Consider the following 17,221-nt stretch of genomic DNA (forward strand, 5'->3'; position numbering starts at 1 on the left):
GCTCCCCTTTTCTAGCTACACAGGGAGGAAAATTCTACTTAGTAAGAGTTATAATCCCTAAGCGGGGCCGATGGCCGCCTACGCAAAAAGAAGTTATGCGCAGAAAAAACTTCCGCCAACCTTTTCCGGCAACACAGAAAAATTCTAGTTAGTTAGTTTGTGTAGGCGGCCTTCGGCCGCGCTTAGGAATTATAACCCTTACGAAGTAGAATTCTCATTTCTGTGTTGCCGGAAAAGAGGCGTAGAAGAATTTTTGCTCAGAACTTCTTTCTGCGTAGGAGGCCTTCAGCTGCGCTTAGGGATTATAACCCTAACTAAGCAGGAGAACATAATTCATATTAGAAAAAACGAAATTATCCATATGCACACTTTCGTTAGAAAACCTAAATAATGCATATGTGAAAAACGAAGTAATGCATAAATGCAGTTTCGTTAGAAAACCTAAATAATGCAAATGTGAAAAACGAAGTAATGCATAAATGCACAGTTTCGTTTGAAACAGAAATAATGTCTAAATACACAGTTTCCACATGCACAATTTCGGTGCCCCGCAGAAAGAAGTTCGCTTTCATGTATGCACTATTTCGGTTTTTGTCATATCGTCGCCTGGATAAAAGATTGTCGTAAGCATCATACGTACATACGTGCGTAACATACGACTATCTTTTACCCAGGCGACGATATGCATTGTTTCGGTTTTGAACCGAAACTGTGCATGTATGCATTACTTCGTTTTTCTCATATGTATTATTTCGGTTTTCAAACGAAAGTGTGCATATGCATAATTTCGGTTGTTGTAATATGTATTATTGCGGTTTTCAACCAAAACTTTGCATTTTTGCATTATTTCGTTTTTTTTTCGTATGCATTATTTCGGTTTTTTCATATGTATTATTTCAGGGTGCTCTCTTGTTTAAATATTCCCAATGTTTTTCAAGTAAATTTTTTTTTATTTTTTATAAAAATATTTTTCATGCTTTGGCCAAAACCATATAATTAAAAGTTTAAAACGTACATTTAAATACCACTCTGTAACAATTTTTCTGAAAGTATATCTATTCAAAAGTTTTGGAGAGTCGTACCATCCTGTTCGTTACTTGTTATACGCTATGTAGTGTGAAGCTGTTATAGGAAACTGCTAAACTAGTTTTCCCCTAAAATGGGACAAAATGTACATAGTACAGTTATGTATACATAAATCTGTACATACTAGATGCGATTCATCGCTTGCGTTAGTGTGTAAGTAGGTACCACGATAACTAGTTTTTAATATTCACAAAGCTTTATTTTATTTTTTTGCCGACAGCGTTTTCGAAATCTTCAAAAGTATACGGAAGTTTAAAAATGCAGAGGATTTTTATCATTCAAGTTCCATATGTGCCATATGCCATATATGCCGGTAGTTCTTTTATATAAAGGTTTTACTGGAAGCAGTCACGTATCGAAAGCAATGATAAACTTTGGGTTCATTTTCCGGTCTTTCCAAGCTTAGAAAAGAATATTAATAATATAAAAAAAAAATATTTACACACGTACATATCTACATACTATACATATGTACATATGTAGTATATCGAACTACGTAAATAAATTTAATGATTTTGTTTAACACTATTTCTATTTGTTTTTAGAAAAATCGCCTACTGGCTTCGTGTGTCCCAAGGACCGTGCAAAAAATGACGATAAGGGCCAAGTAGTTACCCATCCGAAGTTTCCCCATCCGACAGATTGTCAAAAATTCCACGTATGTTTAAATGGCGAAGATCCCCGTGACCTTGCGTGTCAGCTGGGTGAAGTTTATAATGAGGAAACCGAGATGTGTGATGCTCCAGAGAACGTGCCCGGATGTGAAGACTGGTACAAGGATTCCGATGACAAAAAGGAATAATATGTTTATGTTTTAACCTTTGGCATCCCGCCTACCGGCACCGTGAACGCAACATCTGCTCAGATTTGATATTCTACGGCGTCGTTTATTGTTACGTTTTTCTCCTTCATATGTATTATATGTAGTTGTATGCACATATGTGCATAATATGTATGTATCAGTATAATATTTTATTGTACTTGATTCGGTTAATTACCATAGAAAATAAGTCAGCATTTTTTCGATATGACAATTTTGATGCAGTTCGGTCCGTTTAAAGGAGCTCTGTTGAACTGCATCAAATTTGCCGTATCGGAAAAGTGCTGTCTTATTCCTATAGGTAATTAATCGATTCACTTGTTCTTTCAGGTGACTTAATTATATATTTTAATACCCAGACATGATTTTTCTCTTCATTTATCTATAAATTGTTGTCCTCCTTCTGAGAAAAAATGCACATGAGGCATTATTTTTTAAGTCGGACGGATTTCTTAAAAAGAATGCCATCATGTCTCCGATTCGCTTAACATTAAATACATTTATTGAAATGTGCAAGTAGGTATCCGTTATCATCTTGAAACCTATTTTTATATTGGAAGCTGAATGAATCATTTGTAATTCGCATACAAAATTTTTAAAGCAAATTACCTCATTTGTTGGTAATTCAGATCCAATTACCATGCAAATTACGAACAAATCGCTGCTGCCTCTAAATTTTATTGGAAATTTATCGAAACCAGTTCACAAATCAAAGCTGACACTTTATATGAGTACGAAAAGTTAAGTTTATACAAGTGTACATCACCAATTTAATACGGAAACTTATGAATTTTTAGCAATAACTTACATTTTGCATCAATTTGGCTGCGATGAAAAAAACAAAACACAGAGACAGAGAACTGTCACATCGAATTCGGAATGAGCTCGAGGAAATGGGGTAATTCGCGATCGTAATTGGGGAACGAAAAAAAGTAATTCAGGGTGCCGTGGGAACACCAGATTATATATATATTTATATAGGGAAGATTTTTATAATAAATTTGCTTATACCATGTTCTTACCGACATGTTTTCGTTGCTGAAACTAGTTTTCGACCTAAAACTTGTGTTTTCGTCCATGTAAAATCTGCCAAACGAAAACCAGGGCTCGAATCGTAGCAGTCGTGAACGTACTGATCGTTTCTTAAGCAGTGTTTAACATTTGCGTTCAACTCAACGCAGAGTCGCACGAAAAAAAAGTTGATTGGCTAAATGTTGCCTGGCGACCAACTTTGTTGAAAGCGGTTAGCTGAAAGGCCATTCAACCAAAAGTTGAATGCACATTTGAACAATGCAAACACCTTTTTTTATGGCGAATATTTTGATATTTTTTTCATATTTTGATATTTTTAGCCATTAAACATTTTTTCCGTGCAACCCTGCGCTGAGTTGAACGCAAATGTTGAGCGCAAAATTGAACAATGCAAACACACTTTTATACTGAATCACGAGACGATCAGTATGTTCACGACTGTTAAAATCCGAGATACCTACGCATTCTTACGTAACGAGTTGCTCGTTCACGACTGTTACGATTCGAGCCAAAGGCGTGACTATAGGGCGACAGGGCTGGCAAAATGCCACGGGCCCCCGATCCGAGAGGGCCCCGGCACAAGAGACCGCGAGTTCAGAACTAACCTAACATTTTTAACAACACTAAGTACTCAAAATTTATAATTTTTTCAAGTCCTTAAAATCAATTAAAGTGAGACACAACTAGAAATATATGCCGCCACGCTTGAAAAATCTAAGTGTTTCGAAGACGACCGAATTGAAATGTGATTAAATTGCTGACGGCGTTATACATTTTCTTCTATATAAAGTGTATTCAATTAATTTTTTTTTACAGAAAAAAATTACAAAACCTCCAACAAAATAAAATCCCAAAAATCAACGCGTATTCTTAGAACAATATGATACTAAATTGAATGGGCTATAAAGGCGTATACCCGAGCTTTTTTTAGAAATTCGGATTAAAAAGTTTCAAATTTTCATGTCCGTTTTAAGGTTGGCGATTGTTAATAAATCTTGTACAAGATTTGCAACTTTCTGGTCTACTTGGTTCTAGTACAAGCTATATTTTCGTAAAAAATAAATAAAGAAAAAATAAATGCTCAAAACACACAAAGAAATAGTGTTCCTAATTATATGGCCACTACTGTACATATACATATATGTATCATTAATAAAAAACATTTTTTATTTATTATCTCCTTTTAACAAAAAAAAGAATTCACATGTTACATGTTACAGGTACAGGTTGGAGCTAATTCTAACTCTTGAAGTTTTACTAGTGGTTCACTTTGGCAGAAAATATTGATTAAATGGCTTTCGAATTGCGTTGCGTTCTGATGAAGTCCCTTTAGATCGTCGTACAGCTTCCTAAGTAAAAACACTATCAGCTGATTGCCAAAAAATGCCTACAGCTGAGATCACCTGTTTCTTGGATTTGCTGTTATCTATTACAATTTCTTTCATTTGTATTACAATTTATTCCAAATACACCAATACACTCAACCAAAAACCCCGATACACTGAAAAACATTATAAAGTGTTTTCGTAGGTGGCGAAAGCGATTCCCATAATTACTTCTGCAAGGATTAATTTATTGGGATATCATCAACCCTTAATTTGGAGGTTGAAATAACGGGTAAGTTCCTGAAAACCAGAAAATTCTAGAAATCGATGTCCTTTCGCTTTTCTTTTTGCTGTATCTCAAACGCAAATCCTGATACCAATACAATTTTTTTTAAATTGTAGTACATTTAATATGGAATAAGGAAAAGCTTATTAGGATACCATCAACCCCTAAATTAGGGGTTGAAATAAAGGGTGAATGGCTAAAACCTAGAAAATTCACTGAAAAACATTCTAAAGTATTTTTGTAGAAGACGAAAACAATTTCAAAAATTATTTCTACAAGGTGTGTTTTATTGGGATACCATCAACCCCTAAATTAGAGGTTGAATGGAAATTCGTTCGATCAGCACTTTCGATCACAGTCGAAGGTCGAATGCAACTCATAATAGGAGCCATAATTCTATCTTATAACGTACCTTGTGCAAATTTTCATTAATCTATCTTCAATAGTTTCCGAATTACAGAATTAAAAACAGCTTGATGGGTCAAATCTTACACTGTGTGGCGACCAGAAAATCAAAAAATCAACGGCTTGCAGCAAAGGGATATTTCGCTTGGTTTGTCAAGCCGCTTGTGTAAGCGTAGTTCCCCACGTTTTGTCAACGAAAAATTTAATCAGAAAAATTGCCGAAAACGTACCCTTTTCACACAGGGATGATAAATAAATTTTTCGAAATTGTACCAAACGTCAGATAAAAATATACCAAATGAAATAAAAATGTACCAACAAAAAACTTTAAACGCTTTCACAAAACAACGAGTGTTTAAAACCAATATACATTAGGTTTGTATAGTAACTTCTCCAGTAAAAAATTGCAGCGAGAGCGTAAAAGCAAAATAGAGTGTAAAATTGAGAAGAACAGAAAATTTGCAAAAAAAAGTTAATGAACACAAAACTGGTAAAAACTTGCAAATGAATACATAGTTGTTGCACCGCTTTGACATTCTAATGTTAACATTTTGCTATTCATAAATCAGTTTTAACCTCTTAGCTTACACCACGATTGAGAGAATACAAAGGTTGCGCCGATCTCGGACCGCTATTCCTCTCTTAACGAATTTGACAGAATCGTTGTTTGCATGACGTCACACTTGTGCAACTTGTTTACGTTTTCCTTGCAACATTTTTTCTTCTTCTTCCATTCTTGCTCACGTTTTGGCATTTCTCTCTCGCGATTGCACCAGTGTGACGTCACCCAAAAGTTATTCTCAAAAATCCTCTCTGATCGGCGCAATCTTGTATTCTATCATTCTTGCAGTACATCATTAATATTTTGATTTCCATTCATTTTACTTTTGTTTGTGCTAAACCAATTCAACAGATGGCGGCTTTTGACATTTATTCTTCTTATTCTTCTGCTAGTAAAAATTTCACTAGCAAGAATTTGCAGCTCCCCCGTGTTGTTACGCTCTCGATTCAGTGCTCTCTTGCAAATTTTCTGGGTTTTTATACTCTTTTCCAGTAAAAATTTGCAGGTTCCAGTACAAATTAGTACTGACTATTTATTTGTTACTATACATACCTATTTATCGAACGCCTTTTAAATGAACGTCTTGTAAAAATATACATATATCTGTGGTCATAAATCGAAAAACCTGAATTCGAGAAAAAATATTTTATACATTTGGATTGTGATGTTAACCTTGTGGAGAAACCGAAGGATGTTCGTCTATAACTTTTTAAATAGCTGAGCTTGCGAAATGGGGATTTCACATACACATGGAATAGTAGTTGCAGGATACAATATATAACTCAATTCTTTCTTAAATCGACTTAGCGGTTATTGCTTATGACCACAAATATGTATATCGTCGTTTAAAGTACAAAACCGCGTATCGTCATTCTGCAAAACCACGTAACTGGCATTTGCTGGTGGGGTGCAATAAGGCCATATGCAATAAAGCCATATTGGAAATAAAGCCATATTTTTTTGGTAATAAGGCCATAAATTCGATATGGCTTTATTTCCAATTACAATTGGTAATTAAGCCATATGGCTTTATTTCGCTTTCAAATTTTTATGTTTCTTTTATTTGAACAATGGAAAAAGTTCGCAACAAAACTACTAAACCGCCTTGAACTACAACGTCACCTTCAACATGCAATTACTCTCCTTCGCGTCCAGCCGCGCCGCGCTCCGCCCTTCACACGCGGCGCGGTGCGGGGAGCCAACAAATGTGCACCCGCCAGGTTATGCACTCGCAAAATTAAAACACCTGGGTACATATATTTATTTTTCAATATCCAATAAATCCGGAAATATTAAATAATGATTTCTTTCATTTTATTAGTAATAATTTGTATAAATTTAAATAATTCAGTATCAGTTTCAAGAGTGTGTCCAAGGCGAATTTAATAATGAATTACAACAAACACATCATTTGGACGTAATGTTCAGATAAAATTCAGATTCGCCGTTAACACCGCCTTGAGAGTGTCATTTCAGAATATGGCTTTATTTCTTATTTGCAAAATTTTTTGTATGGCTTTATTTCTCTTTCTGATTGGAAATAAAGCCATATGGCTTTATCGCCTTAAATATGGCTTTATTGCCATATGGCTTTATTGCGTATGACCTTATTGCACCCCACCGCCAAACACACCATCAATTTGTCGACTTCAAAAGCTGCATTCGACAGCACTCAAGGGATTTGACTATACGCCGTGATGTCTGAATTTGGTATCCCCGCGAAACTGACACCGCTGTGTAAACTGACGTTGAGCAATACCACCAGCTCTGTCAGAATTGGACCTCTCCGAGCCGTTTGACACCAAACGAGGTTTCATACAATGTGACTCTCTTTTATGAGATTTATTTAATCTGATGTTAGAGAAGATAATAAGAGCCGCAGAACTGACACGCTCAGGAGCAATTGCTGACGTAGCGACATCATCGGTAGCAAACCCCACGTTGTCTGTTCTGCATTTTCCAAGTTGGATAAGGAAGCAAAGCGAATGGGTCTGGTGGTAAACGAGACGAAGTATCCACTGTCATGAAACAAGGGTCAGCGCATTTATAATTTGGAGAAAGTAGAGAATTGCGTTTACTTGGGAACCAGCATTAAGGCCTGTACGCAGCTCTCACGAAAAGCAAAAACTCCATATAAAATGACGTACAAGAAATGGCTAAGAAATTTTCTTCTGTAAAATATTCTTGAGGCAGTACGCAATTCTTAAGCCTCATCAAGCCCGTGCTGGTATGTGGGGCAGATGCAAAAATGAATGCCCCACTTTTTCTAGGACATCGACGTGGGAAAAATAATGCATTTTCGAATGTGAAAACGGCTGTTTTACCCATTATTTTTTCGATTACTATACATTACTTTTTCCCACTGGGATACTGCAAATTCGCCCCTGAGTTAGAGTTAACATAAGCGATAACTGTTTGGCTCATATGTATGTATATCGAAACCTAAAGTTTAAACAAAAACGATATATAGGGCCATTTTCGCAGTCATTAGTTACCAACTAGAAAAAACAGCTGTTTTTAACTATTGATTAACTAATGGATGCACATTACATAGTTAACTGCATTCAACCAATAGTCAAACTGATACTGTGAAATTAAAAATGGTGGTTTAACACTAGCATATTAGTTAACTAATGACTGTGAAAATGGCCCATATATGGTATTAAATATACCTATATAAGAGGTATTCATATAACATGATAACTGCCGACCTTTGTCGGAAGTTTGGAACGTTAGATGAATACCCCTATTAAATATTTCTCACATACTTATTCTAAGACAATATTGCTGGCCATTGATTGAAATGCCAAAATCAGTGATAATTTAATGGTTAACCGAGCTCTGACCGAAGTGCATATACTTTTAAAAGTTTTCAAAATTTGGATAGCTTTAAAAAAATATTTTGAAAAAAAAACTATTTGGATTTCGATATCTATTAAGTAAATTTCTTACTCCAAAATAAAGGTGGCAACCCTATTCCGAAATACGCTGGAATGAATGGTACATATATTGTGGGTATATGTACTGTGTATACATAAAAAAATGCTGATTGAAATTAACAAAATAAAAATTTGTATTACATAGAAGCGTGGTAATCCTGATGGAAAATATTTTCTAACCAAAGTTCTTAACATTACCTTTCATTTTATATCCATACTGCGATGTTTTAGAAAAATAAAAAAAATCCACAACAATGTTGACGAGTAAAAACAAAGTTATAAATGTCACGTAAAGCCACAAAGTTTTATCTGGCATCAGCTTTAATGCCTATTCAGATAACCTTAAAATGCAAACCATTATCTGTGTACAACATTTCATCAAAATCGTTAGAACCGTTTCCGAAACCCCTAAGAATATATACAAGAATTGTTCGTTTATTGTAATAAGATAAGATATACATACATACATGTATTAATTAACCCAGTCGGAAAAGTAGTAATGCATTACATGCGTGATAAACAATAGAATGTATTTCTTATGTGTTCTCGATAAAATTAGTGCTAACTACGTAATCAGCATTCTAATGTATTCAAAAAGTTCCAAAAATTTCATATTATAACACATTCATTTTTCGATACTAGGTAATGCAAAATTGAATGCCCCACTTTTCTAGGGCATCGCCCTGGGGGAAAAAATGTATTTTCGAATGTCCCACTGGGAAGAAATCAATTGAGAAAGATGCGAATGCAAGTATGTTAAAATGTATGAGCGTGGTCGAGGTATATTCCTAATAATTGCCGCAATATTGCAACCTTGTTGCTGAAACTCTGCAGAAATCACACAATATAATTTTTATACTGGATTTGATTTTGTAATGAGCCAACAGATTGTCAAAATTTTGTTCGTACAACGCTTAAATTTTTTCGTAACCCGTTATGCTCTCTCATAAAAAATAACAGTGACGTAGTTATTGATGCTCGAATACAAGAATGATAGAATACAAGATTGCGCCGATCAGAGAGGATTTTTGTGTGACGCCACACTGGTGCAATTGCGAGAGAGAAATGCCAAAACGTGAGCAAGAATGGAAGAAGAAAAAATGTTGCAAGGAAAACGTAAACAAGTTGCACAAGTGTGACGTCATGCAAACAACGATTCTGTCAAATTCGTTAAGAGAGGAATAGCGGTCCGAGATCGGCGCAACGTTTGTATTCTTTCAATCGTGGGTCGAATACACTCTACATACTTATTTATGTTTGTATACATATGAATATGTGTTATGAACATAGTCCAATACTGTTACGTTTGATAAAGTTCTTGGTCAAGTATGATTGCTTTTAAGTTGTTTACTTCAATAGTTTGTCCGTTGCAAGCAATGGATTTGGTTTGTTTTTCAAACCACTTAACAATTGTTTCAATTTAATTATTGCTTCTCCAGGGTTTAGTCCTTTTGGACACGTGTTCGTACAATTTAATATGCTGTAGCACCGATAAATGCTGTAGGGATCGCATATCTGCTTCAAGCGTTCCTCGGTCATATTATCTCGAGAATCTATAACCCATCGGTACACTTGCATTAATACTGCTGGTCCCAAATATCGATCACCGTTCCACCAATATGACGGGCATGCTGATGTGCAGCAGGCGCAAAGAATGCATTCATATAAACCGTCCAGTTTTTTGCGATCGTCCGCATGCTGAAGATACTGTTCCTTTCCTTTTGGTTCTTTAGGATTTTTACGTTGTAGCCATGGCTTTATTGCGCTGTACTGATTATAGAAGTGGCCCAAATCCGGAACGAGATCCCGAACAACATACATGTGAGGTAGTGGGTAAATTTTCAAAACTCGGGAAGGATTTTGATTAATTTTGCATATGCAAGCTAGTGTATTGATGCCTCCAATGTTCATGGAACATGAACCGCAAATTCCTTCTCTGCAAGAGCGTCGAAAAGTGAGTGTTTGATCCATTTCATTTTTTATTTTGATTAGAGCATCAAGAACCATAATGCCACATTTGTTTAGGTCTATCTGATATGTTTGAAGTCGTGGTGATTCTCCAGGCTGCCAGCGATAAATTTGAATTGTCTTCATGACGGAAGCGACCTTAGACGGCGTTGCACTCACCGATGTTTTAGTAGCGTTCGGTTGGGATTGTGGACTATCTGGTGGCTTTTTGTAAGAGTCTTTGCACAAAAGGCGTGCATGCGTCGATTTTCCATAGGATAGACGACCTATTTCAAGCAATCTTAACATTTATGTAGATAAAAACGCCTCAAAAGCGGTTTGATATTTTTATTTTTTTTTTTTTTTTTAAATAACAGGAAACTTAAGTTATCCTAGCAAAATTATAATGACAGCATATATTGATATATTTTATATTTCTATTTGTGTATGTGACAAATAAAATAAATCACTGCCAACAAATTTTAAGAAATAACCCAACAACCAAAATAAACTTAGAGAAAGCTTTTTTTAAGTTTACAATTATAAACATTAGCTTACAAAACGTAGATTTTAGAGGCAGCGGACGAACAAAGACAATCGGCAAGCAGACAGACGGATGGTTTTGGCTAAATCGACTTATACCATGTTCTGACCGACATCGAAAACATGTTTTCGTTGGTAAAACTGGTTTTCGACCTAAAACTTGTGTTTTCGTCCATGTAAAATTTGTCAAACGAAAACTAGTTCTCGCTAAAAACCAGTTGAAAACTCACGTTCCACTCATTCCATTCGGTGTCTGCACTAGTTTTTTTCGATTATTTATCGAAGTGGAAGTCATATTTTATCATCTTTAATACGTCATTTCGGATTTATTGTTTTGGCTGGCCAAAATAAAGTAAGCATGAAAGTAAGAGGTTGTTGATGAAAAGAAATTGAAGGAAAAGTATTTTGGTTTTGTTTTTGTGTAGCAAAACTTTAAACAAAGGATGAAACAAATGTCAACGAAAACACCAACAGTCGGTGTGAACAGCCTTCAGCCCACAATCCCAAAACTCGTTTTCAAGGTGTTTTCGTTGTCGGTCAGAACATGGTATTAGCTCAACGTTCTGATCATTTTGGCTAGGGATGCGCGATACCGATACGATATTCAATATATCAATATCGTTGTTCAACATATCGGTTAATTTATATCGATATCAGGTGTTGCGATACGATATCGATACAATATTTTGTTTCAATATTTGAAATATCGGAAAATTTTCTCCACGTTCTCTAGGCTTCTGAACTGAAAATAAAATTGAGTACATAGTTGGAAAATGTGTTCGGTCTCGCAAAACAGGTTTTGGCATAGTAACCATGAAGAAAAAAATTCATTAAAATATCAAAATTGCTTAAATCAGTTTGCAATTCTCAATAAATAAATGCTCGTAAATTTATTTCTTCAAGAAAATCTACAGCAAAGGCAAAATACTTCTTGCATAAAAATAATATTAGCTAGCCAAGACAAATCAGAGCTGATGTATGGCATTTTAGGCTTGAGCAGATTCAATTGATCATGAAATTTTGTATACCGAACAAAAACTTAAAAATTATGTTTTTTTAGGTCATCTGGAAACCCCATTGAACGGTACTATTGTACTTCACATTTAGAAATACATACATATGTACGTATGAAGAGGTGTGTCTCTTTGAAAGTACTAGACATGCTTGTGAGGAGGGGTAAATCGAAGTTGCAGAACTCTGGTTACTATTTTTTCAAACTCATTTGAGGCATTCACAACGGTGTCGTAAGTGTAGTATTTTTGTTTGTCGTAAACTTTAAAAGCCTAAATAAATGTTTAGAGATCTTGAAACGACAACCAACTATTTTTAACACTACAACAATTCATAATATGACTTAAATAATACTTTCCAAACCCCATTAATTTATTTTTTAGGCGTTTAAAGTTTGCGGCATACAACAATACGACACTTACGACACCGTTTTGGATACCCCAATTAAAGTGCATCTTATCCAAAGTAACTTCGTTATTTGAATTTATGCTTACTCGTCTTTTAATTACAAATATACGAGGTGCGCAAAAAATATCTTTGTTAGCCATTTCGTTTTCGATATTTCCGATATTCAATATATCGATATTATTTTAGTAGATATCGGTATCGGATATTGTGAATTTAGAATATCGCGATACCGATATACCGAATTTTCATTGGCGATACCATCCCTGATTTTGCCAAACATTTATGTGGGCCTATATCTTATTCTTCTGGTACTTACAAACATGGACCAAATTTATAACACCATTTCATGTTCAGTACGTTCGCCACCGGTACTTAAGCTTATAAATAAAAAACTAATAGAGATATTATAACGCGCAATTAGTTAGGAGGAAGTACCTTTATTCTACTTTAATATAAAATTAATCGCTTTAGAATACTCGTTCCATTTCGCAGTTTCTTGCATCTTTCAATTTGCAGCCAAAGGCGACTTCCATTATTATTCGCACGTTCGCGACCGCATGTTTGTTGCTAACATAATATAAAGATATACTTGGCAAAATGCTATCGAAACCAGGGTTGCCACTGACGAAACAAAAAATTTACCATCCACTTGAGAAAAATCTACCAAATTTGGAAAATATCTACCAATAAATTGTTTATAGTTATTTTAATAAAAACTATATTTTTGTTATTTTTTTATTTATTTTAATTAAAACTATAGTTTTTTATTTTTTTAGTTATTTCAATAAGAATTAAAATTGTTTTAAGGAACTTTTTATTTAACTAATTATACGGTATTTGAGTCATATTATTGGCATATTCGCAGTTTCCTTCAACCGAAAGCGGAAGTGATAAAACTAAAGGCAACAACGAACTTCATAAAAACTTCAACTTTGAAAAACTTCAACTCGAGTTATTATAGACAAATACAGTGACTCAAAAAGGCACTTGGTGATTTTTTTTATTACTCGCAATCTTTTTCAAGAACAAATTTTTGTTGCTTTAACTAAATCCATAAAAATTAAGGATTCAAACTATATACATTAGACCGCATAACTCCCATACAAAAAAAATCGGTACTATTTTTCCATTGGAATTATAAAATCTATTTTATTTTAAGACCTCAACCAAAATATTTCGGAAAAATATTAAGATTTAAGTGAGCTGGACCGATTTGAAAATACCTCCAAAAATGGAGTTTTTTATGAATAAAAATAGTTTCTTAAAGATTTTTTTTTTTGAAAAAATCCCCTCAAATGACAAAACGGTTTAAGCTTAAAATATTTGCATAAAAAATATTTAAAAAAATTAAAAAAAAAATTTTGAACGGGATCGTAATGATGAAATTTTTGATGCTGTTTTTTAACTTTTTTCAAAGATTGGCTTAAGAAAAACTTGAAAAAATTTTGTTCATCATTAAAGCTAGACTTCTTGAATTTACGGGGTTTTTAACTACAAAAATTAACAGTAAAAATTAAAACTACACATATTATTGTTAACAGGGCCTATAAATAAAATAATTGACGTATTGTATAAAAACTTTTGTAAAAAATTTAAATACCTTTGAGATTAATTCCATTCATATCAAACATCTTTTCTTTGTGTGTGAAAAAACAAAATCACACATTTATGCAAAAAATCCTAAATTCGTTTCACTTTGCAAATTGGCTATCATAAATTTTTCTTTCAAGACTACTATTTCTGGTTCTATTTCAACAGCCAATCGGTCATAGCTTTGGGAAGTGAGTTTTTGTTTGCAGAAAATTGTCTGCTTAATAAAATATAGGAAAAAAACTAAGAAATCTTATACGTGTGAGCAAAGTGAAAGCAATGTTTTGAACGTGTAAACGTAAATTAAGCGAACAAATTTTAATGCTCAATTTGGTTGTTTTTTCAAAAAAATTTTGCCTATCAAAAGGTTCATCAAACCAACCAAGCTACCAAAGGAGAATGAACCTACCAATTTTGGTCCAATCGGACCAAAACGGCAACGCTGTTCAAAGTTGAACTAAAATGTGTTGGTATTCGAAAAAACAAGATGGGACACGAATGACGTTTTTTTGGCCAGTAATAAAAACAATGTGAAAATACCTTTCTACTGAGATCCCATAAGTCTAAATCAGAACATTTTTGGCCCAGTTATTCAAGTTTTTCGTAAACCAATCTTTGAAAAAAGTAAAAAAAACAGCATCAAAAATCTCATTCTTACGATTCCGTTGAAAAGATTTTCAAATATTTTTATGCAGATTTTTTAAGCTTAATCTAATTTGTCATCTAAGGGGACTTTTTTCAAAAAGTTCTTTGAGAAGCTACTTTTATTCACAAAAAACTTAATTTTTGGAGGTATTTTCAAATCGGTCCAGCTCGCTTAAATCTTAATATTTTTCCGAAATAGTTTGTTGGACGTCTTAAAATATAATAAATTTTGTAATCCCGGTGGAAAAACCGCAAGTTTTTTTGGCAATGCAGTCTAATATACATACAACATTTAGAAAAATTAAAAAAAATTTCGTCCAAATTTCTAATTTTTTACTCTGAAATTTTAGAACAATTTAAGGTACCGAGTTTTAAAACAAATAATACTTGAGCATAGCTCACAATGTGCTTCCCGTTTTTTTGTCGCCAGTCTTTTGTGTTTTTTTGTTTTTATTTAACAATTTCTATTGATAAAAAATGGCGTTGATTTAATTTTTTTGTGAACAATCATAGTGTGTCATTACATGACCGTAAATTTTTTTCTTTATATTTATGTATTTAAATAATCATTTAAAATATGTAAGCAATCAAAAGCTCCTCGGGATTCCAGTAAAATGAGTTTTGCATGGAGCACGATATGTTCGCCTTATATCGATACACATTTATACTTATATAAGTATATAAAAAGTATGCAAAGAAATTTATAATATAAAGATAACTACGAAAAATAAATCGGGAACGAAAAGTTCAACAAAAATCTACCAAAATGAGAAAAAATTTACCTTTTTACCAACCCAAATTATTTCTACCAATTTTGGTAACATTTTACCAAAGTGGCAACCGTGTTCGAAACATAAAAAATTAATAAAAATTTATGTTTTCCTTGTTTTTTGGACTTATATACATATCGTCGTTTAAAGTACAAAACCGCGTAGCAACAAAATGTAAAACCGCGTAACAAGATAATGCAAAACCGCGTATGTGAGGTTGCATAAATTATTTTCTAGAGAGTAAAAACACTCATATTTCAAAATGATTCTCTTTTTTATAAAGCAATCGTATTTCTGGCTAGTATATTTCAGGACGAATGGATAAGGATTGAGCCAAGAGCTTGTGTGAGCAAATCCAATTTTTGGCAGCCAATGTCAGTTACGCGGTTTTGCAGAATGACGATACGCGGTTTTGTACTTTAAACGACGATATATATAAAGTAAATTATACTCTTTCTGTAGTAATCTCTTTCATATCACATATTTTCATTTGTTAATTTAAAAAGAAAGAAGATTTCAATGCAGTTAAAAAAACTAGATTTGATTTATTTAAGGAGACTTTTATGAATTTTACTGAAAAGACTTTAAATACACTCTAAAAAAATTGTATTTATTTGCGCATATTAAGAGAGGTAACCAGTTTCCTCTTTTAATGTGTGCAAATTCGCACGCCGTGTATTAAAATTAATCATTGCCTGTTTACACTTGCATACCAAATTTGTCGCAAGAGCAAAATTACACATAAAATGTTTAAAATAAAGTAATGTTTATTATTAGTAGGAAATGAGTAGTCCACTTGTAAACAGCGTTATGTGATTTTATAATAGAAAGCCATAAATTTGAAAAAGTGACTACGACAACAAGTAACATTTAAATTGAATCTTTTTTATTATTACCTGAAAATTTGGATAAATAGGAGCCTTATAAAATTGTAACATAACATAACATGTCATAAGATAACATTAACAGTCTATGCGACCTAAAGCAGCTTTCTAAGTTCATCAGAAGATTGATACTTTTGAAAGTTCATAAATAAGTATGATAGCGACTTTTGGAAGAATAGTTAACATTCACAAGCCTGTTGTTAGTGGACATGAAACTACTTTAAATACTGGCACGTAATCCGCCAAAAACTAAGAATCGAAAAAATTTTACATAGTGCACTTTGTAAGTAGACTACTCAAATGTATTTGTAGTTTGAAAATTTTTGCAATTTTAAACATTCTATATTTGTGTATTTATGTGTATATTTTAAAGATCCCAAGCTCAAAATCAAATACTGAACATCTTATACGTAGTATATTTATACAGATTCTTGTTGAAAAATAGATACTTTTCAGTAGTAGTTTTACATGCTCTTTTTAGAGTGTACTTGCTACTTATTATATTTACTTTGCAAAATACTTATGCACAAAAAAATTTACTTTATAAATTGAAATTACAAATGCTTGCTTTTATGCACATGTATTCCAAGTCCTTAGGATGGGTTAAATTATGTCTTTTTCATGAAAATGTTTGGTTTTCTTACAAATTAGATTTTAAAAACTGTCACTGCCACTGCCACAGCGCTATTGTATTTTGGGCTTCATTACCGCCAAACAATACTGTCCATACATATTTATATGCTGTCAAATTTTTACCTAGCCCCATGAGCTAGGTAAAACTCTGACGTTCGTATTCTCTCGTGGTCAAATTTTCAGTTTCATCCATCAAAATTTCCTATTTTCTATCAATTGGCATAGGCCAATTTGATTGTGCATTCCTGGCAGTGATGAGGTATTCTAAAGGTCTGAGTATGACAACTTAACTTAACTTAACGTACGTTAGAACTTAGAAAATCAAAATGAAACAC

At 33.5% G+C, this 17,221-nt stretch overlaps 2 protein-coding genes across 2 annotated transcripts; one reads left to right on the top strand and one right to left on the bottom strand.

The window, feature by feature from the left end:
• Positions 1–1,615: 1,615 nt before the first annotated feature.
• Positions 1,616–2,266, top strand: LOC118754609 (protein obstructor-E-like; the record flags this gene model as incomplete). The annotated part of the gene is made up of 1 exon (XM_036489498.1): positions 1,616–2,266. A coding segment is annotated over one exon (273 nt), but the record flags the coding sequence as incomplete, so codon positions are not given.
• Positions 2,267–9,587: 7,321 nt separating this feature from the next.
• On the bottom strand, positions 9,588–10,711 carry LOC118754610 (succinate dehydrogenase [ubiquinone] iron-sulfur subunit-like). Its single transcript, XM_036489499.1, has one exon. The coding sequence runs from the start codon at positions 10,709–10,711 to the stop codon at positions 9,803–9,805; it is 909 nt and encodes a 302-aa protein (XP_036345392.1). The 3' UTR covers positions 9,588–9,802.
• Between the last annotated feature and the right edge of the window lie 6,510 nt (positions 10,712–17,221).

This window comes from Rhagoletis pomonella, unplaced genomic scaffold, assembly GCF_013731165.1.
Source record: "Rhagoletis pomonella isolate Grant_MI unplaced genomic scaffold, Rhpom_1.0 Rhpom_scaffold_04216, whole genome shotgun sequence".
NCBI lineage: Eukaryota > Metazoa > Arthropoda > Insecta > Diptera > Tephritidae > Rhagoletis > Rhagoletis pomonella.